This window comes from Ictalurus furcatus, chromosome 6 (assembly GCF_023375685.1).
Source record: "Ictalurus furcatus strain D&B chromosome 6, Billie_1.0, whole genome shotgun sequence".
Taxonomy (NCBI): domain Eukaryota; kingdom Metazoa; phylum Chordata; class Actinopteri; order Siluriformes; family Ictaluridae; genus Ictalurus; species Ictalurus furcatus.
In genome coordinates this window covers 24,175,642-24,201,292 of record NC_071260.1, presented here as the reverse complement: position 1 = coordinate 24,201,292, position 25,651 = coordinate 24,175,642, and the positions used below count along the sequence as shown (strand labels likewise).

Genomic DNA, 25,651 nt, shown 5'->3' with positions numbered 1-25,651 from the left:
GTGTATTCCTGATACATTCTCCATTAGTTATATCATTTTTTTTTTATCCGTCCGTGTTGTTGTGTTTTGGCTGCTGGCCTCAACAGAATGTGTTTGGGATATTGGTGCTGTTGTTTGTATCTCTGTATCTTGGAGGGAAAGTATCTCTCTCTTCTCTCGGTGTAATATGAATATCAATAGTCTGTATTTCAAATGTTCTTGGAGATGATATTTATCACCTGGTGATGATGTGCTGTTGTGTTTTCTTGGCTCTTGGGCAAAGTCCTTATCACAGCCCAAACAAGCATGCCTGCCAGCTCTCTCCCTTTCTGAGTGTATGTGCGTGTGTGTGTGTGTGTGTGTGTGTGTGTGTTGGGGGCATGTTTTTTATACCTTGGTGGGGACCAAATGTCCCCACAAGGATAGTAATATCTGACAGTTTTGGCCATGTTGAGATATTTGGCTGGTCCCCAAGAGGACAATGTCTTGTTTAGAAAAAGTTGAATTTTTTAAAAGTGATATTTAAAAAAAAAACTTAAAAGCCAGAATGTTTCTTTTTGGGTTCTGAAGTTCAGGTGTGTATGAGATTTAGGTTTAACCTAGCATTAATTAGCTGCATTATACCAGTGGAAGGTCCTTAGAAAGATAGCAAGACAAACATGTGCATGTGTGTCTCTTTATGTGTGTGAAGGTTGCAGTCCGTTAGAAGAATCCAAGACAATGACCTCCTTGAAGAAGAACAAATACTAATATAAAGTCAACATTCCAAAACACAAGCCATGTTTTATCTGGAAATTAATTAGATATGAATGTTTTAATTGGCTTGGTGCATTTGGAAATTTGTTTGTTATTGACTCCTGGAGACCAAGAAGCTTTGTCTCTCTCTTGTTTAGTGCTTAATTAAGTGTGTGTGTGTGTGTGTGTGTTTGTGTGTGTGCGTGTGTGTGTGCATTTTCCCAAATCTCTTGCAGGTGAACTGTCATACTCTCTCACACACACTTGTCTCTGTTATTGTTTACCTCTATTTATACATCAGTTTCTGATTTTCAGTCCCACTCTTCATCTGCTGACCTTATTGGTCTGCACTCCTTCCTGGGAACAGAACAGATTATTCGGTCATGCAGCATTTGCTGCCAGAATCTGCACACAGGCATCGAGTGTTTCTCTCTCTGCCTGTCTTCCAGCTTGCCAGAGGAGCAGATTTACTCGAAGGTTTCTACATAATTGAAAACCTTTTTCCCTCTCTTGCTCAGAAAGAGCTGTCAATAGCCATGGAAGCAAAGAGGTTAGCTGAGGGTTAATGCTGTTACCCCATCTCAGGATGGGATGGCTGAACAACATCTAAGCCACTGCATGAGCAAGGATGACCACACTATCAGTCAGTCCACGCATGCAAACTAAGCCTCACACACGTGTTACTGTAGATTTTCTGTTTTTTACCATCAGACTTTTAAAATTTTTCACTCACCCTCTGGTCTGACATGATTTTGATGACAAAGCAAAACAGTTCAAGACAGTTGGACAGAAAAGCATGCATATATTCTGCACTTTAAGATCAGAACAGGTGTCTTCAAGTGTCCGTGCTACTAGTCAGAAGTGGTAACGGTGTGAAGCAAAATATGGAATTAACACTGTGCTTAAGCATTAAATGGTAACTGTCCAGTAACCAGGGGGCCATGACTCCGTGGTTGGGGGTTTGACGTTTGCATGTTCTCTCCGTTCTTCAGGGGTTTCCTCCGGGTACTCCAGTTTCCTTCCCCAGTTCAAAGACATGCGTTGTAGACTGACTGGCATTTCCAAATTGTCCATGGTGTGTGCATGTGTGTGCCGCATTAGTTGCTTATCTGCTTCTTTATTCTTTATTTTCTCTAGCTGAACCTTCACAAATTCTATGTGAGTTATGAGTAACGAGTTTTAAGATAGATAGATAGATAGATAGATAGATAGATCACTTTATTCACCCCAGAGGGACATTCACCAAAGTTAAAGTTATAAGTCGGCATTATACTGTACTTGATTTTAACCATATGAACATTAACAGAAAATGACCCCGAAATGTCTCAGCAAACTACGACAAAAACTTCTGAAAAGGGTGGAAAGTTTTCATGATGGCAGAGCGTGTTCTGCATTACTCACATGAAATACGATGTTTATATTCCACTCTACAGCTATAAGTATATTTGCCAGAGCAGTTGGTGTGAAGCGAACAGGTCATGTACACACAGTTATGTGGAGTCCACAGTTCAAAGCTGAATAGAAAACTGGAGCAAGGTGATGCTGGTAGATGTTGCATCAGTCTGAAATTCTACCGTATGAGTCAACTGTACTTGTAATAGCTAAGATGTCTAAGATGTACGTTGTGCTTGTTGTTGATAAGCTGTCTGTTAAAAAAAAAAAAAAAAAACAGTCCTAGCTGTATTTTCATTATAAGCAACAGGTCTGTCATGGCTGTCTTTCTCGAGGCTACTGTTCTCCTGACACCACTGACAGGCACAGTGTGTTTATACTCTGAATACAGGTGACCTTTACACAAAGAGGGGACAGGGGTATGAGAATCCTACAGGGGGTGTGTATGACAGCGCACACTTGCCCTTACTAATTACAAAAGGAGAGAGGAAGAGTACGTTCATGTGTGCATGTCTGTGTGTGTGTTTGCATGCGTTTGAGCTCACTTCCCCAAGATGCCGCTCTTGCTGTGGGTTAATTGCATTTGTAAAGGGCAACAAATTAATGGACTTTAATGTGAGAAACCCAATCAGCTGGGGCTTCTCTTTCATGTCCCCTCCTGCTTATAGATATTAATAATATATTTACATAGCTGCCCTCTCTTTTCATGTTCCCCAGAAGTGCCAGCTGGATTACTAGTGCTGCTCACGTATTTGCCAATTAAGCAGTGAATTGTAAAGAGTAATGACACTAATGAAACTAAGAGCTGACAATCATTAGTCACTTACCTGCTTGTTTTTCTATGTCTGAAAGCATGAACGATGGTGGGACTGATTTAAAATAGTGTGCTCTAATAGCGACTGGATGTCGAACTGGATGTTTTATGCGCCTGCATTAATGTCATGTTTTACCACATATTTTAAAAGATGAGGAATGAAAGAGGGTTGAGTAAAGAGCGATGAGGATGTGAACCTTTATCAGTGATGAATTCTTTGCTGAAAAACATAAAACTTAGTGTCTTCACACAGAATGTTTAGTTCATGGATGCATGACAATGGCATGCCAGGATGCACAGGTTCACGTTTTCATGCAAGTCTTGTTATATTGGACGTGACGTATACCAAATCCCATGACATTTCCATTGTTCTTCTTATTCTTTGCTTCGTCCTTTTGTCACTTCATTGTGCTAATGATTTAAATCAGCCAACTCAAAAGATTTCAGCAGGTCGTCGAATAAACAGTCATCAAGACGTAATCCTCTTTTTCAATAATATATCAGCTTCCTGGTAATGTGTAATTTCCTGTAAATTCTACTTTGCAGTGTCAATCTTCTCGGGATTTTAACTTGAACTCACAGTTAACCCCTTTGCGATTATTTACAGTTGAATTCCTGTGTAAATGTGCGTGTTTGAAAGTGGCTAAAGAGAGTTTAATGATCCATGCTGACTCATGGAAAAGAAAGAGAGATGGAGAGGCAGCGGGTTGGTTGTGGTGGCAGGTTTTGCTGATCCATAAAAAGAGCTGATGTGGGTTTACGCCGCAGCCTCAGGTGCTGTGATGGAGGTAAACCTATAAAGCTGGCAGTAATGGGGTAAAGCTGTAAGGCTGGCACTAATAGGGTAAGGCTCTTTTGGAGGTCTGTCAGTAATTGTGTGGGAGGTAGGGGTGGGGGGTGGGGGGGTTGGATGGGGAACGATTGCAGACTGGCATAGTGATGTGAAGAGGATTAAGAAGGAAGAAGCAGTGTTCTTTCATGCTACTCAAACTCGGCTTCAACCTTCTGCTTAATTACATCACCCGTTCGGCATCTCTATCTCCCTCTCTCTCCTATATCTCTCCCCTCCGACTCAGCCAATAAGAGCTGGTTTAATCCTGCATTAGCGTTCACTAACCACTTGCAGAGGGCTCTGTGCTTTGAATTGATTTCCAGCTGCGTGCGTGTGTTTTACTCAGGGTATTTTTGAGCAATAATTTTTTTCCTCCTTTGTGTGTATCATCATGTGATTTTCCCCATGTTTGTGTGTGTGTGTAGTACTACTACTACTCCAAGGTCCTTGAAGCTAGAACATTCATCAGTGGCAGCAGGAGCCATCTCTGTGTGTGTGTGTGTGTGTGTGTGTGTGTGTGTGTGAACGAGAGATATTCTTTACTGTAGAAGTTAAGCTTCTCATGTATAACCCGGTATTAAACCTTGCCAGGTGTATAGGATGATATCTGAGGCTACAGTACACTCATTTATCAGCAGTGTAAAGTTCTAAAGGTTATTCTCTGGCCATGAGTCGAGTGCTCCCTTTATTTCCGTTTTCACCCAGAGCATCTTCACCAAATGTGTTCCTTCTCTCTGTCTCAGAATCCACCACTACTGCCAACACAGCCACCCCGACTCTGGCCCAGCAAGAAGAAACCACCACAGCCCAGAGGATACCAGGTGAGTTGCCGGCAAATCAACCAATCAGAACACTCCAGTGCTTGTATTTTCATCTAGGATAAATTTGCCAAAGTGCTGAGTGGGACTGCGGGAGTTCTCAGCATGCACTGAACTCTCCTCATTAGAGCTATCAATAAATGTTATCACTTATACTGTTCTGTACAATACATGTACGAGCCCGACATTGAAGAACGAGTTCATCATTTCTGTTGTGAGTGTGTGCATGTTTGTGTGTATGCTTACTCATGTCTGGGTGTTTTGGATGATTAAATGCATAGCAGTACACAACCATATGTCCCGAAACACATCCTGTTCCTTATAGAGTGCATTAGTTTTGGAACCTTTTTTCATTTTGTAAGCGTAGACTATTCAGGGGATTCACGAAAGAGGATGTGACACACCCATTTATGCACGTTGCTGTTTGAAGGAAATAGGGAGTACTGCATCATTTTGGACTTTTGTTTACAGTACACTTTAAAATCACTGCTGCAGAACTGCCTGTGTTGCACCCATGATAATAATAGATTGCGCCTACGTTTGTGGAGACTTATGTGTCGTATGCAGCAGGGGTGCTAACATTATGCTAAGCAGCCTGGCAGTGTTTGTGGCCTGTGTTTGGATTGATTGCCGATGGAGTGCTGGTGCACAGCTCCATATAGATGAGACCAGTGTGGCTCTGCTTGGCGTAGATCCCTCTCATATTCTCTTTCGCTCACTCTGCCTAGTTCAAAAGAGCCACATAATAACTCTACCTGCAGATATGTAATCCGCCTCCGCACTCTTCACGGTGTGCACTGAGCCATAAGATACTCTTTTTTGTAAAATATCCATCTGCATACATAAATTTATAATTACGGTTGAATATACATAATCTGTAAAAGTTTCTCAAATTTCCATATGCTGTAATTAGACTTATTGTAGATAATCATTTGCACAATATGTCTTTGTGGGAGTTGTGGCTACCGCGTGTTGACATGCTCAGACCCTGCCAAACTTTTTCACACCCTCTCAGACTGCATCTAGAGCTGATAGGAGCTGAGAGATGGGAAAAAAAGGCGGTGCACGTCAGCATTCACAGTGAGCACAGAAATAACTGGAGTGGCAGCCAGATTAGCTTTTTAACGACACAGCAATGTGTTTATTTGGAACAAGCATGCAGTGGGCCACCGGAGAGGAAGTGCTGACAGCGACTTGAGAGAGAAACTGGGAATAGGAATGACATAAGCTGGGTATTTATACAGTTCCGTAGTTTAATTGGAGAACTTCACTTCAGATATACATGTCAGTATCTTAAAGGTTTTAGCAAACACACACTTTATACACATTTAAACTAGTGACTGAGGGTCAACAGGAAATCTCATACAGTGTTAAAAAAAAAAATTACAAATCTGCTAATGATTGCAGCACAGGTTACTTTTAAGTATATTAAGTATATTAAGCCACATTATAGGTAAATTTCTGCCATTATTATTATTATTATTATTATTATTATTATAGCGTTTTATTTCTGAGATTTCCACCCAAACCAGATGCCGTGTGTTAAAATATATATTTGAATCATTTTGTATCATATTTGCTATATTTATTTTAGTATTTTATCATATTAACTTTGATTAAAATTGCAGTTCAAGTTCAAATAAATAAAGGCTATTGAAGTTAGCTATAATAAGTTGATTATAACTATAAATGCAGCTCATGCTGATCTCCACCACTGTAACATCATTAAAGAATGAATAATACAATTGTGAGGCACCTGATTATATGAGAAGAATCCCTGAAGAACTACTGTCTTAAACAACATTACGGAAAAAGAACGAGAGAGAGAGATAGAGAGAGAGCATCATTCCTCTCAGGGCCTGTTAAGTTCAGTTTCTGGAACGGGAATATGGATTTCACCGGTTAGAAGCAGCGGGCATTGATCAAAGCTGTGAAAGAGAGAGAGAAAGCGAGTGTGTGTGTGTGTGTGTGTGTGTGAGTGAGCGTGCACTTTTGAATAATTGTATAATTTAGAGGGCAGGAAATGGGTTTTCTGAAGGTAATGAGTGTAACCTGTTTCTGTTTCTCTGCTCCTTATTTCTCTCCTCCTTTTTCTAGCTCCCAGCTCCGTGTCTTCTCTGGGTGGATTGTGTGATTTTGAGCAAAATATGTGCGGCTGGACCCATGACCCCACAGGTGATGTGAACTGGGCTCTGCATAGCCCCTCCAGTCCTGGTCTGGACCAGCCCATGGGAGCTGACGGTATGGAAATCATTCACTTACAGAGCAACCCTATACACATGTGCAACATCCCGTTACAAATAAATCCCAGAACATTAACATTATATTAAGTGTCCATGTATTTGGTGCACTTATTGCACTTTCCATCTTTGATACAGACATAATGAAACGATATCCTGCACTGGCAATTGGCTACATGTCTATCATACTTAGAGATTATCTATAATTAGATTTGATCATAATTGATAGGAAGCAGTATGAACAGAAACCTGCGATGTGCCTAAAAGCCAGGGCTGTGTATCTAATTTAGTGTGGCCGCAGGTAAAGGAAGTAGACGAGCAATAAATAACAGCATGCACAGTGACTCATAAAGACTTTCATTTGCCCTTGCAAAAACTACACACATGCACACACTATGCTTCAGCGGCCTGTGTTATTCCTGAAGAGTAATTATTGTGATAGCTGAGGTCTGAAAATAGTTCTTGTCACTTTATCACATCTTCTCTCCTGTTTAAAGACCTCTTATAATATTTTATCCCACTTGAAGCAAAAGGGCAAGCTCTTCATGTAAACCATCAAAGTCACATACATACACACACACACACACACACATATACATATGCATATCCCCTGCTCCCGAGGACCTCCCGTGTCAGAATGCTAGCTCTGTTTTTCCATCTGTGAATGTATTTAATGACAGAATCAGAATCTGATAGGAAAGAATTCTCTTCTGTTAAAAACATTACAAAATCAGATCTTCTCCCATTCCTCCTTCCTATCAGTATCCTCCCTTCTCTCTCTTTTCTTTCCTCCCTCTTTCCTCATGGGGGAATAGTCACTTTACATTGCAAACCTTTTCCAAACGAAGGCCTCAACCTGTTTCTATTCACATAATGATTCATGAACTCTTTATGCGTGTTCTCAGACCCTCACATTGTATCTAGAAGAAGAGTCGAGATGAGAGGGCACACGTTCCTCCAGCTTAATTAATTTCACTGGAACGTTGTAATGATGCTCATCGACCTGCCTGTCCTGCACCGCTCCTTCTCTATAGGCACATCACTGTGCTAAATAACCACCCAATTACAGTAAAGCTCCTTTAAAAATGGCTAATTCATTCTTATTGCCAGGATATAAAGCAGTGATCCTTATTGATTAGACACCCTGTAGGTTACTCACACCTATTGCAGTTATGGTAAGAAAAGAATTTGACAAGTGTAATAGGGTTCAGGGGTAAAGCTATTTAAATTGTTTAAGATTCAGCTCTACAGCAAGGATAAGGGATATAAATACTATATTATGGTCTCTTTTAAAGTAGAAAAGATTTCTCTCTTACTACTTTCTTGTTCCAAAGTTTCCAGAGCTGGACAGTTTAAAAGATTAGTTTCATAAATACAACCCCAATTCCAAACAAGATGGGATGCTGTGTAAAATGTAAATAAAAACAGAATGCAATGATTTGCAAATCTCATAAACCCATATGTTATTCACAATAGAACATAGAAAACATATCAAATGTTTAAACTGAGGAAATTTACCATTTTAAGGGGGGAAAAAAATAAGGTAATTTTGAATTTGATGGCCACAACACGTCTCAAAAAAGCTGGACGGGGCAACAAAAGGCTGGAAAAGTAATTGTTACTAAAAAGAAACAGCTGGAGGAACATTTTGCAACTAATTAGGTTACTTGGCAACAGGTCAGTAACATGATTGGGTATAAAAAGAGTATCTTAGGGAGGCAGAGTCTCTCAGAAGTAAAGATGGGATGGAATCTAGATGGAAGCATATGTTGCTCTAAAACCTGTATATACCTTTCAGCATTGATGATGCCTTTCCAGATGTGCAAGCTGTCAGAGAATCAAATCATTGCATTCTGTTTTTATTAACATTGATTTACATTTTACACAGTGTCCCAACTTTTTTGGAACTGGGGTTGAATGTAAGCAAAGTGCCTTAACAACAATTACTGTTATGTGATGACTTTTTTTTTTTTTAAATGCTGACACATTAAATTAAACATGTTTATTTAAACATATATAGAACATCTCTTTTAAAATAGATTTTTAAGTGCAAAAAGTGTGCAGATTACACAGCACCACATGCATCAACAAAGCTCACTGCAGTAAGTAGTAAAGTTAACGGCTTCAGTTCATTTATATGACTAACACTAGACCAATCATGCACTGTTTATTTAACTGAAGGTGGATAAGTCCCGCCCCTTCTCCTTTTTCATTGGTGCTAAACCAGTTTTACTAAACCAGTCACACCTGTTCCTCCTGTTGGAATTGCCATGATTGGTTGCTAGAAGTTAAAGTCAAACAGATTTCTTTAGAAATAGCATCAATAAAACAAAGGTATTGTTGTTATTGATAAAAATGTTGATTATTGCCCAGCTATTTTTATTTTTTATTCTTTTGGAGCCTTTTCTCACTGAAGTGACATCAGCGCTTTCCCGAGCGTATTCCGCTGAATAAAAGCAATAGCAGCAGTTCTTATGAGTGCAGAATTCATATTTCCTCTGCTGACGGATGAAGAGATACAGCACGGTCGTTCATTTAAATAGTTCCTAAACTGTAGTGTTGTTCTACTCACTGAGCCATGCTGAGACACAAAGAGGCCTAAATGTAGAGATGGCAGCACTCTGTAGCTCGTGATCTGTTTAGTGCAGATGTGGTGATGATAGCGGTCGAGCTGCAAATAAAAGATACTGTGACACTTCTTATTGGTGCTCCACAGCCCTCAGGTGGTGAGAGGACCACTGTGTCAGCAGACCATGAGGCTTAATGCAACTCCTCCAGTGGAAAGATCCTCTGCTGCACATTCAGATAGGATTGCAATAAGGGGAATAAGATCATCTTCTATTCAACACACATCATTATACATACTTATGCTGCACAATAAATCATATTTTTGTAGTAATTCTTGGATAATATTACCTAGTTGTCATATTGGTGTGTTTTAACTTTTTGGGACAGTCTAAGGACTGTTGTTTGGTTCAAAAATGTGTACACTTGAAGAAATGCGGCTTTATAATGCACCATGGAATAAGAGATTTACCATTTGCTTGATTTGAAATGGTAAAATAATAACAGGCATAACACTTGTCAGTGCCTAAATTGCACAAATAATTGTAAGAAATGATTGTTATTTTTATTTTGAGCAAAATAAGCAAGATTCTTAGGTTTAGTCATTATCATGCAGTACTGGTGTCTGTGTGTGATGTACAAGTTACACAAGTTTGCATTTGCAATCATCAGTCTTACTTTAATGAGTCAGGGTGTGTGCAATTAGTTGTGGCTTGCCGACTGTCCTGAGGGTTCACATGTTCAGACCCTGCCAAATCTTTTCACACCCTCTCAGACTGCACACAGAGAGCTACAGGGAGCTGAGAGATGCAAAAAAGGTGGCAGACATCAGCATTCATTGGGTGCACAGAAATAATCTGTCTCGTTCACAAACACAAGGTCAGGCCTGCAATGAATTTATTGTCCGCTCACTTCTATCATTAACCTCCTTCTCAATCCTCATCCTTTGCAGATTACGGCAGCTTCCTGTACCTGGAGGCGGGTCCTAAGACTGAGCATAAGCGTGCGAAGCTTTTGAGCCCCGTGGTGGGACCCGAGCAAGGGCCGCTCTGCCTGCTTTTCCGCTACCAGCTCTCAGGAGAGGCACAGGGAAGGCTGCAGGTCCTGATTCGCAACGACAATCAGGACGAGACCCTGCTCTGGACTCTGAAAGCAGACCATGACCACAAGTGGAGAGAAGGACGAACCATCCTACCTCAGTCCCCTAAGGAGTACCAGGTGAGAAGATGTAGTCTGTCAGCTCCTTCCTCACAGTCCTGATTCATCACTCAGACAGGAGGTGTGAGACTGTTTGAGTTCTTTTGGTTCTCATTATCTCATTATCAAGTGTTGGCATTAGCTGATGCTTTATCCCGAAAGTATAATTCCACATTATTGTACGAATGAATGAGTAATTAGTAATTGAGAGCTGAGTGTCAGGATTCGATAAAGTTCACTCTGGCGCTAATTAATGTACATTTTCATTCGTTTTACATTTACATTCATACATTTTTTGCAGCGCTCTCGATTATAACTTGAATTTCCTCGTCTTACGTTCAACCAGACAAAGTGCTTCCTTTTTACATGTAGACCATTAATGACACCTTAATCTTGCAAACTCCTTATTCATCTTATATGCATACTAAGCATACTATTCAGTAACTGTTATGAATTATTCAGTAACTACAGTGAAACTAATAGGAAAAGTTTGTAATTATGAGAGGAAAGAATGTATGACTGGACCCATTGAAGAATCCTAGGAGTTTAAAGGGTTTGAACCAGCCCAAAAGACGCCATGTCACACCCCTCTTCATCTCCTTCCACTGGCTTCCTGTAGCCGCCCGTATCAAATTCAAGGCCTTGATGCTCACAAACAGCACCCTCCTACCTCAACTCTCTCCTGAAGGCTTACGTTCCCTCACGCAATCTGTGATCGTTAACGACCGATGCTTAGTAGTGCCTACTCAACGTAGCTCAAAGTCCCTTTCCAGAACCTTCTAACTAACTGTTCCTCAGTGGTAGAATGAACTTCCAACCTCAATCCGGACCGCAGAATCTGTCACTATCTTCAAAAAACTGCTAAAGACCCACCTCTCCCGTGAACACTTTGCCGACCCGCACATTATTTTAAAAAATAAATAAATAAATCTTTCTCTGGCTCTTACACCTCTACTCTGCGCACTTTGCTTCTCAAGAACTCAATTATAAATCGTGTTGAAAAAACAAATTATATAAGTTAAAATAAGATTTTAATATTAATATACAATATAATACTAATTAACAAAACGACATGGTCTAGAGTGTAACAAGTATGTCATAGTATAGAATGTATACATTATTATAAATACATATTCTCATGTTCAATAGAATACTAATACCACAATATATCTTATAAGTTATTGATACTATTTGCTCTATCAGGTTGTCATCGAGGGCTTGTTTGAGCACGGCAGCCTAGGCCACATCTGGATTGACAATATCCACATGAGTTCTAGCACAGAGCTGGAACAATGCATCGGTAAGTCCGACATCATGGCCATTCCCCTTTCTTCCCCTCTTTTTTCCCCTCCATCTTCTGTATGTTTATCTGTTTATCCCTGTCAGGTGAACATATCCTGTTGTGACATCCCAGACTCATTTAAGTTCAATGCAAAATGAGTGAGCTTTAAAAGTTCACTCTTCATGCTGATCAGTGAAACTAGGTCACACTTGCCTTGTGGGCACTGATCCTAATCTGGGTTTAATCAGATTTTTCTTCGTCTCCTCTCTTGTTTGCAATTAGAGCTTTCCAGAGTCGAGGCAGAGAATTATTAGACGGCTGTCTTGTCTGTCATGAATATTTTTTTTGTAGATACACACAGAGAAGTCAGCATTTGCAGTGTTGTTCTGTATGCATGTGCCTATTATAGAGAAAAAACACGGGCTTTCCTCTGTGGACTTTTCTCTCACAAGCGATATGTACAAAAGGCCTGATAATTAATAACCGTGTTACATTGCATACTTTCTTTCTTAATCCGAGCTCTGGGGGTACACTTATCAATTAGTGCTGTTCGGCTTGAACACAGCAGCGCTTGCACCCATGCCAAATCAGTCCCTGCTCTCTGTGCACAGCTTTTTCTAATTGTGTCTGCATTCCAGACTTTTCTAAACACCCCTTCTGTTTTCTGAGAATGTGCAGAGCACGCAGGCGCCTGTTCCTCTCTGTTGTCTATCTCTTCATTTTCTAGCCTCTCCCACTCTTTTTTTTCAGTCATCAGCATAGCCATTCCCCACACTGTAATGTGTTTGTGCAGATCTGAAGGGCCTCGAGAAGGCATGCTTTATGCTCCAGTCAACTGGCATTCACTCTTAAAGGGATACGCCTACATTTTTCAACCTCATCTCAAACATGTTGTGTTTGTTTGATTAACATTTCCCTGTACTAAGAAAAGAAAGGAACGCATGTTTAACTGTAAATCACATATAATGGAAGTTGGTAGGGCATCAATAACCATTTGTGCAAAATGTTTTGTTGTTTTTTTTTTGTAGAATGCCTTTATGTATTTTGCAGTCAAAGGGTTTTGTAAATTAAGCTCCGTATAATTTGTCCTTTCAGAGATTGGACTACATTTCCAGTTGGAGGAATTTGTGCTTATCCATTAACAGTGTATTTTTGTGGTTTTGATTGCATGTGGATACCACAAAACCCAGGGAAAGCTCCTAATAATGCAATTACTTTTACAGTATTGCTTCAGTGTGCAAAAAACAGGGTTGGTAAGATGTTCTTTTATGCCTGCATCGTCCTAACACTGTTAACTGACAGACAACTGCCCAAAAGCTTTAATTATAAGTGAGTTCATAAGAAAAAGGCTTGTTGGGTTTTTTTTTCTCAGTTGAGACCTTGGTGCTTGAAGTTTTTTTTGTCCAGATGCAGGGTTGAAAAATAATAATCTATTATTCCTTTAAGGATTCAGTGCCAACGAAGGGTGGCCCATCATAGATCAATGCACAACCTTCAGTCTATATTATTTATACCAGACATTTGGTTTTTGTGTTCTACTTTTAATTGGTTCTTTCTGCACTCTAATTTCTTTTTGTATATTTCTCTGATTTCAGAACCTTTCCCTGCCTTCCCACCGGAGATTACTGGTGAGTTTTCTCGTCATGTTCCCACGCTAATGGTTGTCGCATTTCTGTGCAGATGTTTATGCTTCCTGCTTGTTGCCCAGCACAGCTTGCAGCAGCTAATTTGCTCTGTCAAAGACCATCTATTGGTTGAGTTTCGTGTCTTTATAATGATGGACATAATGCATATGAGCTCCGCGTACAGTATACATGTTTACGGCAGGCTGAATCAGATCCGTTGTCTGTGACGTTTGTGTCCTCTCCGGCATCATCACCGTTATCATCTTTACCTTGCCATTCGCAGCATGGACAGTATCCCAGCATGTAAATGTCTTTTCATGTGAAACAGTCAGTGATGTTTTGTGGTTGGTATTGTGGTGCAATGCGATGATCACGGCATACGTGTGGATGCAGCACCAGCACTTTATCACCGCACATATAGCACCAGTGCACTGTCCTGACCCTAAACAAGCTGGCAGCTGTCGACAAGAAGTTTAGACGAGTTATCGCTCTGTAGTCAGCATGAGAGGTTGTGAGGAATGGAGACAGTGGGTTCAGTGTGCAGCAGTGCCATAAGCCATATTAGCGCACAGGCTCTCTAATGACATATTCCTCTACTGTCATCACACATGCACTCTTCGATCTCACTCTCTCTCCATATATTTTCCACTGCCTCATATTCCTCGGCTCAACACCTCTCCAGGTTTCCCTCTCTCTGTATCCACTATATCTGGCTCTCTGGATGAATTCAGCACCATATAAGGAGTGCTCTCGACTTGGGAGAAACGCGCGACTGACTTCTTAGTGGAATTCACTTTGGTTTCAGTGGCTGCCTGTATCCTTAGACAGCTCCTGGAGAAATGAGGCAGATACACGGACACCTCGAATTACACACTTGTTTTACTTTTGAATTCAGAGACAGAAAATGAGATTAGATGAAGCTGGTGATTTTGGTGGGGCAGGAATTTGCTGGATTCTGTGTGGATGTGTGTGTGAGGGAGAAAGAAAGAAAGAAGGATGGGTGAGTTGTTTCCCTGCAATGCTGGATGGGGTTCATGGAGGAGTTTGGCTTGAGGGAGATGAAGCTGGCACTGATCCATGCATGAAAGAACAGGCACACACAGACACATAACAACACTTCAGGATTTTAGTGTATGCATGTGCACGTTCACTCACACACAACCATACACGATGACACTTTAATAAAAACTCTCTCTCTAGCTGAGAATGTGGCCTTTTCTTGTAGACAATTCCTGTCAGTATATAACATATGACCAAATAGGAAAGCTCTGTGATCTCAATTGTGATAGAGTATGTCAGTTTAATGCAGTAGGCTGTACACATGGAAACGCAAGCTTAACAAAAAAAAAAACAAAACAAAAAAAAAAACACTTCTCTATGACTATATCATGTAATTTTTCATTACACCTCATAAATGATCACAAGACTCCTGATCTGGTCCAGTGAGAATGTGGAAAAGCTTGAATCAGCTATCAGCTTGAACAAATCATAAATGGCAAGGGCTAGGGAGAGGCAACATGCATGCACATCTGCCTGTCTGTGTGCAGCGACTGTCTGTTTCATTTCTGTGCAGAAAATCAGAGCCAAGAGCCAATATAACAAATATAACAACAATAAAATTAGTCAAGCTGGCATTAAGCAATGCACTCTGCATGCTTCTCTACCCCAAGCCAACTTTTCTGTGTCTGTCCACCAGGGGGAGTCCTTCCTGGCATGAGTGATCCCACTGTAGACACTACAGTGTCCCTGCAACCCATGCCCACCTACTGGTATTACGTTATAGCCGGAGGGGGTGCACTGGTGCTGCTGGCCTCCGTCACGCTCCTCATGGCGCTGTGCTGCCATCGCTACCACCTGGCTGCCAAGAAGAGCCAGCACTCTGTGTCCTACCACAGCACCCATTACCCAGGTGGCACCGCTACGGCACCCCCAGTGGAGCCCATGCTGACCATTAGACAGGAGAAACACGAGCCATGCTCCCAGTGCTAAGTAGAGATTGAGCAACGGAGACTGAGACTATGGAGGGGGTTCTAGACTCTCTCTCACTATTATTCTGCTGCTTCATAACTACCAACAGGCACAGACGCCCAGTGATGCACCCGCAGTGCCCTTCAGGAAGGATTTTGCACCAAGGATGACCTACGCACCAATTAATCTAGAGATATTTGAAAGCTGCCATCAGTGAAAGCAGACTTTTAAAAGCGCTTAGTCACTCAAATTAGGAGAAGAGAAGGCGACACATAGTTGTGGCCCTTTTGGAACCTTTGGACCTGTGTGAAGCTCTGATTGGAGTTTTACAGCGTTTGCAGTTCCAGCTCAGAGTTTGTTGAGAAGAGACGTGCATCTAACCAGAGTCCTGAGTGGCAAAAAGCCACCTCTGTGTCTGTGTGTGTGTGTGTGTGTGCGTGTGTGTGTGTGTGTGTGCGTACGTGCACACTTCTCTCGCTCTCTGGGTCTCCCTGGAGAGAGCGGCTGGATGGGAACCTGACTTGGCAGGGTTCTGATCCCCTGCTTGTGACCAATCCTGTTGCCAAGAGGAAAAAATGGCTGTGCAGTGCTGCCAGAACTACTGAGAGAGGAAAACACAAAAGTGATATGAGAAAACTGCAAGAAGGAAACCAGGATACTGCTGTGTCACATTAAAGCTTTAGCATGTGGACTGAATAATGCACGCACATACACTCATACACACACTTGGCAAGGATGTGGGAGAGTAAGAGGGGAAAATTAATGTTAGTTAAAGATGCCTTGTAAGCAGCAGTGTAACAAACTCACAGTTGTTTTGTTTTTGTTTTTTTTTTTGTTTTTTTTTAGAAGGAATGTGTCTTTGTGTGCCTTGTTGGTCCACGTGTGTGTGTTTGTGTAGGTGGGTGGGTGGATGTATGAGTGTTATGTGGGTGCATGGGTGCAGTTGCTCTCCCAGACTCACGCCACCTAGTGTTTTACCTTCCTCTTCCTTTTCTCACAAGTCTGTCTCCTAACTGAATGGCGTATCCAGAAGGAAGATCAGTATCTGTCTGTTGCTGTGTACATTTCATTTCTTGACTGTCTATGAAGCTCTGTAACTTGCTTTGGTACATCTGTGTCTAAAGATTTCCTGTTTGATTTTTCTATATGCAAAAGTTATGTGACCCTGCCTTAGCCAGTCTTACACCTCTGAGCAACCCACAATCTTTAAGTCTCATCATTGGCCTTAAATATACAAGTGGCACAGGGCTGTTCAATGCCAGTCACTAAAGAGCCTCACTTTTTTGCAGAAAAGACTTAATGTAGTTTACTAAATGTACTTTATATGCTAGTTATTTTCTGTAATATTTTTATATCCAACTTGATATGTCATGGTTGCTGACTGAAAGGCTAAATGGAAATGTATATGCACATGACTGATGCACTGACGAACGTTCAGCGTTCTCTGGTAGCCAATCACGCCTGTTGACTTCTATTACTATTTTGACTGCTTTAGGCTGTTTTTATCGGCTTGTATGGAAGCGGAGAGTGAAACTCAAGCTGTGAATATGTGGCTTTGCTTGGCTGCTCCGCTTCATGTTTGACATTGGTGGGGCTTTGCCATGTTCGATAGCACTGCAGAGAGTGAGAGAACTCACAGACTCTATAGGTCTCAACGTTGCACACTGTGTTAAATCTGACGGCTATCCTTTATGGGTCCTCTGTATCTCAAATATACAGAATTATTTTTGTGCAATTATCATACTTGGAAATGCATTTATATGGCATAAACAATTTGATGTTTGATGATGTGCATACTGTAATACATGTTTATTCTAAAGTGTCTGATAGCTTTAAAGTGTATGTTCTTGACTTGATTATGAAAATGGTAGGTTTACCTTTTTTTTGACAATCCCCCACTAAAATGTGATCACTTAGTAAAAACCCACCGATGATCTGAGGAACATCATTCAAGATCAGTGTGAATCAAAAGACTTTATATTATTGAGTATTACCACACAGCCAAGATACCCAGCCTAGAGCCTGGTTCATGAACATTCCATAAACATCTTATTCCCTTTAGTCATAAAGAGTTCGAGGCATCATCTATTATAAAAGAAAGCTGGCCGTTAGGCAGTTGCTTCGGGTTTTTACATCATCAGATGCATTTTGGGATTAAAGGAGAATGTAAATCCCAATACCTACTTATGTCCTCCATATGGCAATAGGTGAAAATAATCCTCCATTACAGAGACGCAGGCTATTTTGCCCCATTAATCTGCTCTTCACAAAAGAATGCATGGAAAGGTGGAAGGGGAGATCAAAGCGAGAGGTCGGTCTAAAGATACACCAGCTCTGGTTCGGCCCGGAGTCTGAAGGGGTTTGCTTAAGAACACAAAAGCACATGAAAGCTGCTTGGAGACAGCCAGATAGAGCACCTGACCTGACAGACCCATGATGTCACTGGAAGAGGGGGGAAAAAAAAAGTATTCTTTCGCTCCCTTTTCCATCTTTATTCTCCTTAATCCCTGTGTACATTAGATCCGTGTTAACAAAATTACAGCTACTGTAATGAGGCCAGGATTCAAGCAGGCCTGTCTGTCATGCATAAAGCAGGCTGTCATTATGGCTTTTGTTTAAGATTTAATGATAAAAGTACAATGGCAGGTTTTTTTTTTTTAAAGTGACAGCAGCACTAACACTAGCTTCAAAGCTTTTTATCTCACAAACAATGCAAAAAATGCCGACCTACATTACAGTGCTTGCCCCCTTCTATAAATAATGATGTCACTGTCAATTTGTCTAGTATAGTGCCAATAAGAAATCCACCCTCCATTTCCTTCTCATTGTTCCTTTACTTCATACTACCTGCGAGTCTAGCTCATGGGCTCATGTGATTCATTTTGACATAAGGCTTTTAACACAGACTACCCAATAATCATACCTTCAAAGTATTTGATTTCCCTGTAGGAATGCTAGCTTGAGATGGTTTTATTTATGATCAGTAGTTCCCCCCCACCCCTTCCCCTGACAGGTTAGCAGAAATACAGTTTGGTCTCGATGTGCGTTTATATCAACCATGGCTGCCCGGTGCGATTTCTATGTAGCTCTAAATATTTCTAATTAGATAATGGGTCGATTGCATTCTTTCTCTGGGCCCTTTTCCTTTTGCTGTCCATCAAATGATATTAATGAGCAAAAGCACTTAGGTCCTCCTGGCTGTATACAAGCCTCACAGTGCCAAGAGCCTGCCTCAGCACAAAAAACACATTGCATATGCAGTCTGATGTGTTGCTTTAGAAAAATAAGTCATTTTAATATTATTTTAAGTTGTCATATTGTCCGTCAAAGTAGAATATGAGTCTGTTTTGGGTTTTTTTTGTGAGTAAAATACGGATTTTTAACCAACCTGACAAGTAGCATTAATAATTTGGAAAAGGTTAGTGTTTTATCTTAAATATATTTTGATCCTGGTGCAGTGTATTTGTTTTTTGCTTCATGTTCGTGGTCTCAAGACTCCGATCTCTGATACATTTGTGGCTGTGTGCTCCCTGCATCTTCTCTTTGTGTATATTGGGTCTTGACTGGGATTGTCTGTTTATGTGCCATTTCTGCGCTGCACTTCAGCCTGTTTCAAAAAGATTTGAGGAATATTTTAGCCTGTTGAATTTTATGGTCTTGGAAAATGTTGTGCGGAATGTAATAATAAAGTGATATTTTTCTACAAACTGCTTCTGGGGTGTTTTTATGATGTAGCAATCCTGCATTTTATGTGTATTTGTTAGCTGATTGTGGATGACGTTTTTTTCATTATGTTGGTGGTTAAAATGTAAAATGTACTACACGTGCGTCAGTTCCGCTTCAGTGAATAGCCAATAAACAGTATGTTACTGAGGCTGCATAAACTTGTATTTTCATGCCATTAAAGCTTGAGTCATAGCATGCAGCACACACTCATTTAGCAAAAAAAACCCTGCAAGGTTGTTCTCTTATTTGTTTTTGTAGCCTCTCAAGTTGAACCCCAATAAAAATGGTTTCTTATTTTTGTTTTCTGTTCAGAACGAAGACCTGTCGAATTTGGAAACAATCCTCTGTTTCATGACCGAAATCGCCTAGATCAAGGTGAGCCTTTTTTTTTAATTCGTAAATACTGTATGTAGTAGAACATTAGTGGTTGTAGTTTGTTACATCTAATCAGCTAATTTTTTTTTTTTTAATTCCATAAAAACGCCATAAAAACTTTTAGTATATTGCTGTTTTTATGTTATTCTAAGGTGGCAAACAAATGTAGGGGCCACATTTAAAATAGTTAAAATAGGGCCACATTTAAAATAGAAGACACAGTATTTAAAATAATTTTTTTTTTCCCCCTCAGGGAGTTGGAGCCACAGAAGCAATAATAGATAAAGCCATATGTTTCTATTCAAATGAAGCATTGCATAAACACTAAAAAGTATAATGTGACTAACAATGTTCTCCATGTCCTGTTCATAGGTTTTCCGTATTCTGCATGGAGCACACCCGAGCCTTCACGTAGTCCTCCAGTGACACGTGTCTCTGAGAAGGACAACGCCTGGTTGTTAACTCTGGATCCTATCCTGGTCACCATCATTGTGATGAGCTCTCTGGGCGTACTGCTGGGTGCCGTGTGTGCTGGCCTGCTGCTTTACTGCACCTGCTCCTACAATGGTATCTCTTCCAGGAGCTCCACCACGCTGGAGAACTACAACTTTGAGCTGTACGACGGTATCAAGCAAAAGGTGATCAACCAGCAGCGCTGTTGCTCAGAGGCCTGAAGCTTTGCTACAACTCTTTCAGCCTCCCTACAGCTCAGTCACAGACTGTGAATGAACCTTACTTTCCTGCCAATGGCCCACTTGCCACTCAGAGCAGATCTCTGATTCGCCAATATGATTCACAGGTGCTCCCAGTGGACTGTGGGAAAATATCAACACATATCAATTGAATGCCTATCCCAAAAAATAATGAACTAAATTTTAAAAAAGTGTATATGAATATAGATTTGTAAAGATTTTTAACAAAAAAAATCTAAAAGTGGTTAATGGGAGTTAGAAGTGAGTGGCACTAGAACATTGTAAACGGATCATTGCTTGTGAAGTCTTGGCCTCCATTTTGTGAAAGACGTGGTCTAGAAGATTGTGGACATGTTGTTTAGTTTTAGACCTGTGTCTTTATGCACATCTGCTTGAGTTATTGCTCTGTACCATAGCCATTCTTCTGCCATCTTTTTGAGCTGTGTCATACCTTTTTAAGCCAGTCTTACGCTTATGTTCAGTCTGTTTTTGTTGTGATTCATTGTTATCAGAAGCGGGTAGATGAAGAAACCGAAATGTTGTATTACATTTGGAAAAAAATCCTTTGGCCCAGTAAGTTAGATTCTAGTATTAAGATTGTCTATGGTGCTCTTTTGCTTTTATTTGTTGGATCTATACACATGGCAGAACGCTGTGTGAACCACTGAAGCATTGTTTTAATTGCAACCTATGGATTGCGAAGAGATAAGAGCCTCTGAGTTTGAGTGTTGGAGACATGGGAGAAGGACGAGGCTCCTCCGTCCACAGACAGACGGTCTTCACTACATTCAAGCTCCCTTATCCCGTACCCTAAAGTAAAGGACTTGGCCAAAAAAAAAAGAGAGAGACTTTATTAAGGAAGCTGGGGAAAAAATCCCCAAACTTCTTATATGGACCCACAAGTGAGCCTTAAGCAGACTGTCTTTGGAGGAGAGCCATTGAGAAACACCAGTTCTTGGGTTTTAAACCTCCAGGGCCTTGGTGAAATTGGGCCTTATGCTTTCTTTCATTTCACACATTTTCACACACAATGTTACATTATGAGCTGTTGAAAAGTAAAAGTGCAACAAAACCACAAGAGCAGGTTTGCTGTAAAACAGAAACATGGGTAGAAATTTCACAGCGTGTTTGTCTCAATGTGAAATGGGAGTGTGAATGCGATAAAATGTGCTTAAATTTCTTCATTGTACCCACTGACTACCCCCACAGCGTCCTACAGAGGCATGCTGGGAGCCGTCAGGATTGTGGTGGAGTGTACTGATTAGGAAGTGCTGAAAACAGAAACAGATAAGAACTGCTTAGCTGTTTTGGGGAGAAAGAGTGAAAGAAAGAAAAAGAGGTAGAGATGTTTTGTCCAGCTCTGTTGTCACTGGACTTTGTTGACTCTTTTCCAAGTGCCTTGGAGCTCTGACCTGTTTTAGCTTTGCTGCAGAGCTGTGAAAGTATTACCTCTTCTGTCTGGGACAGGGGGTCAACACCAATAGACGTGGAAATCCCGGCACTGGTCAGATGATTCAAAATTTCCTCTTTGTAGACTTTGTACAGAAATATGTTCTTTTTATTGGTATTATTATTATTATTTAATAAAGGATGAATAACTGATTTACATGTGATGTGGAATGTTATTTGACTTTATTTGACCTGAATGTATAATTCACTCAGATCACTTTGTTGTGTCCATGTTGGTATACATAAAACTACAAAATAATTTATTCATGTAAACTATTATCCCTTGAGCAGCCTGAAAGCTCATGCACACCCACACTCCCCTGCCATTCAACTGTCCCTCCCTTATCCCCATGTCGCTGTGAGGGCATGTTACTCATCACACCAGACCCCATTCATTTAGGAGTTAGTCATCATCTGTTTAAGGTTTTCCTACTCCATACACACATACCGTATACACTCACAGAACATCTCAGGACAGTAAATGAGATGTCTTCTCATGTCTTCAAGAGAAATCTTCTCCTCCTCTTCCTGCCTGAGACAGAGAAACAACAGAATATAAAATATGCTTCAGTGTTCTCTGATCTTGAAGGGGGGGGGGTCCTTGTTTTAAGGTCTTTACCTTTTATCTAGTATGCTTTCATCATGTTCTCTAACATCAGTATCAACCCACAGCCTCTGGAGCACAAAGTGAAGTGAGAAGGGGCATGAGTACTGACCCTTTGAGGCATGCACTGTCAGTTTTAAGAGACGTGCATGGCAATGCATACAGAACATAATAGACAAGAAATAATTTTAGCGGTATCATTTTTCTTTAGCCCTTCATTTTTCTTGGATAGTTTCATGATTTGCTAACTACAGCTAAACAGCATCAGTGATTCAATATTTGTTAATAAACCATTTTGCTTAATTTTTTAAAAACTAAAATATAACAGCTCAACCATAGCTTTCCTCACTGAAACCAATGCATTCTGGAGAGAATTTTGAAGCAATACAGACAGCAATCCTTTCTTGAATTTGCTGTATACAATCATTTGTCCCTCTACCCAGAACCTCAAAGAGCGTAACCAGCCTGGCTTCAAAGTAACACAATCTACAGAAATGGCCTTTAACAACCAGAAGTGGTTGTTATTGAGAAGCTTCATGCCACTAGATCAGCCAAACTGTCATCAGACCTCATCCTGCTTGACCTCTCAGCAGCCTTTAACACTGTCAATCACAAGACTTTCTTATCCATCCTCACAAGCCTTAGTGGTACTGGTGTCCCCCAAGTCTTAGTGCTCGGTCCTCTTCTGTTCTTCTTTTATACCTGCTCTCTCAGTAAGGCAATATCCTCAAGGTTTTTCATGCATCATGACACGATTTCTGCATGGATGTTGTCATTTCTGGCAGACATCTCATCATGGATGACAGCTCGTCACCTGACAACATATCCCTGCAAGACTGAGCTGTTGTATCTTCCTAGAGATGCCTAGAGATAGGCATACTCTCTTTATTGCTGTACCAACTTGCTGTATAAACTTCTCTATAATAGGGATTCAGCATGAAAGTATTTTTGGACCTTGCTCCATTTGTTCTAGTATGAGGATGTGTTGATAGGTCATAGAGACTACAAAGCACTTCTGTAAGTCGCTTTGGATAAAGACGTCTGCCAAATGCTTTAAAGGTAAATATAAGTAGCTCAGGAGTGGGAGAAAAAGGAGGCACAACCTAAAGACATGGAATGATGTTTCAGGTGCAACAAAAGGATGTTGAGCAAGAACATGTCCGACTTGAAGAATTCAGATTCGCAGCTTTATTGTCTGTCATCAATGTCCACAGAGTCATAATAGGAACCCTTTAAGAACTCCTTTCTTAAGTATATACAGTGACATACACTATCTGGCTAAAAGTATGTGTACACCTGACCATTGCACCCATATGAGCTTGATTAACATTCCATTCCAAAATTATTGGTGATAATATGGATTACCCCCTTTGCTGTTATAACAGCGTCCACTCTTCTGGGAAGGCTTTCCACTAGATTTTCGAGCACGGCTGTAGGAATTTCTGCCCATTCAGCAACAAGAGCATTAGTGAGTTCGGGCACTGTTGTCAGGTGAGGAGTGGAGCACAGTCAGCATTCAAATTCATCACAAAGGTGTTCAGTAGGGTTGAGGTCAGGACTCTGTGCAGGACACTACAGTTCTTCCACATCAGCCTTGGAAAACCTTGTCTTCATAGAGCTCACTTTGTGCACAGGGGCATTGTCATGCTGGAACAGGTTTGGGCCCCTTAGTTCCAGTGAAGGGAAATCTTAAAACTACAGCATTTAAAGACTTCTTAGACAATCGTGCACTTTCAACTTTATGGCAACAGTTTGAAGAAGGCCCACATATGGGTGTGATGTTCAGGTGTCCACATACTTTTGGCCATATAGTGTATTGACATTGGAAACTTTTTTGTTATTTATTGATTGTACCCCTTTGCTAACACTGCATACCATTCTAACAAATGGTTCACTTTTGGTCTCCTTGTGATATGTGCACTTTTAAAAGGCCAGGAAGAAGAGCAGTCTTGCATAGAAATTAGTACAGAACCTAATGACAAGTGAAGAATTTGCATATTTTCTTCTCATAATGATGGTGAGATCTGTTCTTCTGGTTTAAGACTAAACATTGAGAGACATCTTTTGAATAAATGTATTTTATAATAAGTTCATACAAAGAATCTGTTTCTTGCAGGCTCTGCTTCTTTCTGTAATTATTTTTTCTCTTGTGATGAAGCACAGATCCACACAGATACAGAAATATGTTTGTTTGCTGTGTCTAATACTCCATGTGGGTAATTACGTTGTGCTGAATTCTGACAGCCTGGAGCTCAATAATGTAATAAACATGGGTCATGTGCTGCCATTCCTCTGTATTAACATGACATCATGATAATGAGAGGCAAATCACACTGTGTCAAAGCCGTGCGCAAGGGAAGCAGAAAGGATACAGTTGCAATCAAAATTATTCAACCCCCATTGCAAATCAGGTTTATTGTCAACATATACAGACTTTCAGCTGTTTGGAACGAACAAATCAAACAAAAGCAAGTGAAATAGTTCAACACAATGAATTCTTCAAGTGGTTTCCCCAAATTCAACTGAAAATGCAACTTATAATAATTTCTCCAAGTTCAAAATTATTCAACCCCCTGAATAGAATCCCTCACATCAGCACAAATATGCAGAACAGGTATTGTCTCAAACACACCTGATGCAACTAATCAAGGGCTTCATTAGTTGCACCAGGTGTGCTTGAACTGGAACACATGAAATACCTGAACTGGCTAGGGGCAGAAAATATGAAATACCTGGATGGGGTAGAAAAAGGAAACTATCAACGGCTGGAAACAGATTTCTGAGAAGGCAGGTTGTGAAAATCCCTCGAGTGACTGCAAAAGACCTGCAGCAAGACTCGGTGACAACAGGCACTGAGGTTTCAGTGAGCACAGTAAGGCATGTACTAAACGCAGAAGGTTTCCATGCCATAACTCCAAGACATATGCTGCTACTGACCCAAAAGCACAAGAAAAGTCGGCTCAAAATCATATAAATAAGACACAGAAGTTTTGGAATTCTGTTCTGTGGAGAGATGAAACAAACTTTTCGGCCTGATGGATCAGCAGTATGTCTGAAGGAAGAAGAATGAAGAAAGAACACTCTGTCCACAGTCTAGCATGGTGGTGGCTGGGTGATGCTCTGAGGCTGCTTTGCATCCTCTGGCACTGGAAACATGTAGCGTGTGGAAGGCAATAAGGATTCATTGAAGTATCAGGAAATCCTAGGAGAAAACATCATGCCGTCTGCGAGGAAGCTGAAGCTTGGGCATCATTTGACCTTCCAACAGGACACTGACCCTAAGCATACCTCAAATTCCACCAAGGCTTGGTTGCAGAAGAAGTCCTGGAAGATTCTACAGGGCCATCACAGCTACCTG

At 40.7% G+C, this 25,651-nt stretch overlaps 1 protein-coding gene across 2 annotated transcripts in view; it reads left to right on the top strand.

Annotated features, from left to right (window-relative positions):
* nrp2b (neuropilin 2b) overlaps positions 1-20,381 on the top strand; it is a 78,204-nt gene extending 57,823 nt beyond the window's left edge. The window contains exons 11-17 of one of the 2 annotated variants that reach the window (XM_053627238.1): positions 4,496-4,573; positions 6,668-6,811; positions 10,328-10,593; positions 11,776-11,872; positions 13,450-13,482; positions 19,486-19,548; positions 19,921-20,381. In XM_053627238.1, the coding sequence (XP_053483213.1) occupies positions 4,496-4,573; positions 6,668-6,811; positions 10,328-10,593; positions 11,776-11,872; positions 13,450-13,482; positions 19,486-19,548; positions 19,921-20,222 (983 nt within the window). In that variant the 3' untranslated portion in view covers positions 20,223-20,381. The other variant, XM_053627239.1, reaches the window with a different exon arrangement.
* The last annotated feature ends 5,270 nt before the right edge of the window (positions 20,382-25,651 follow it).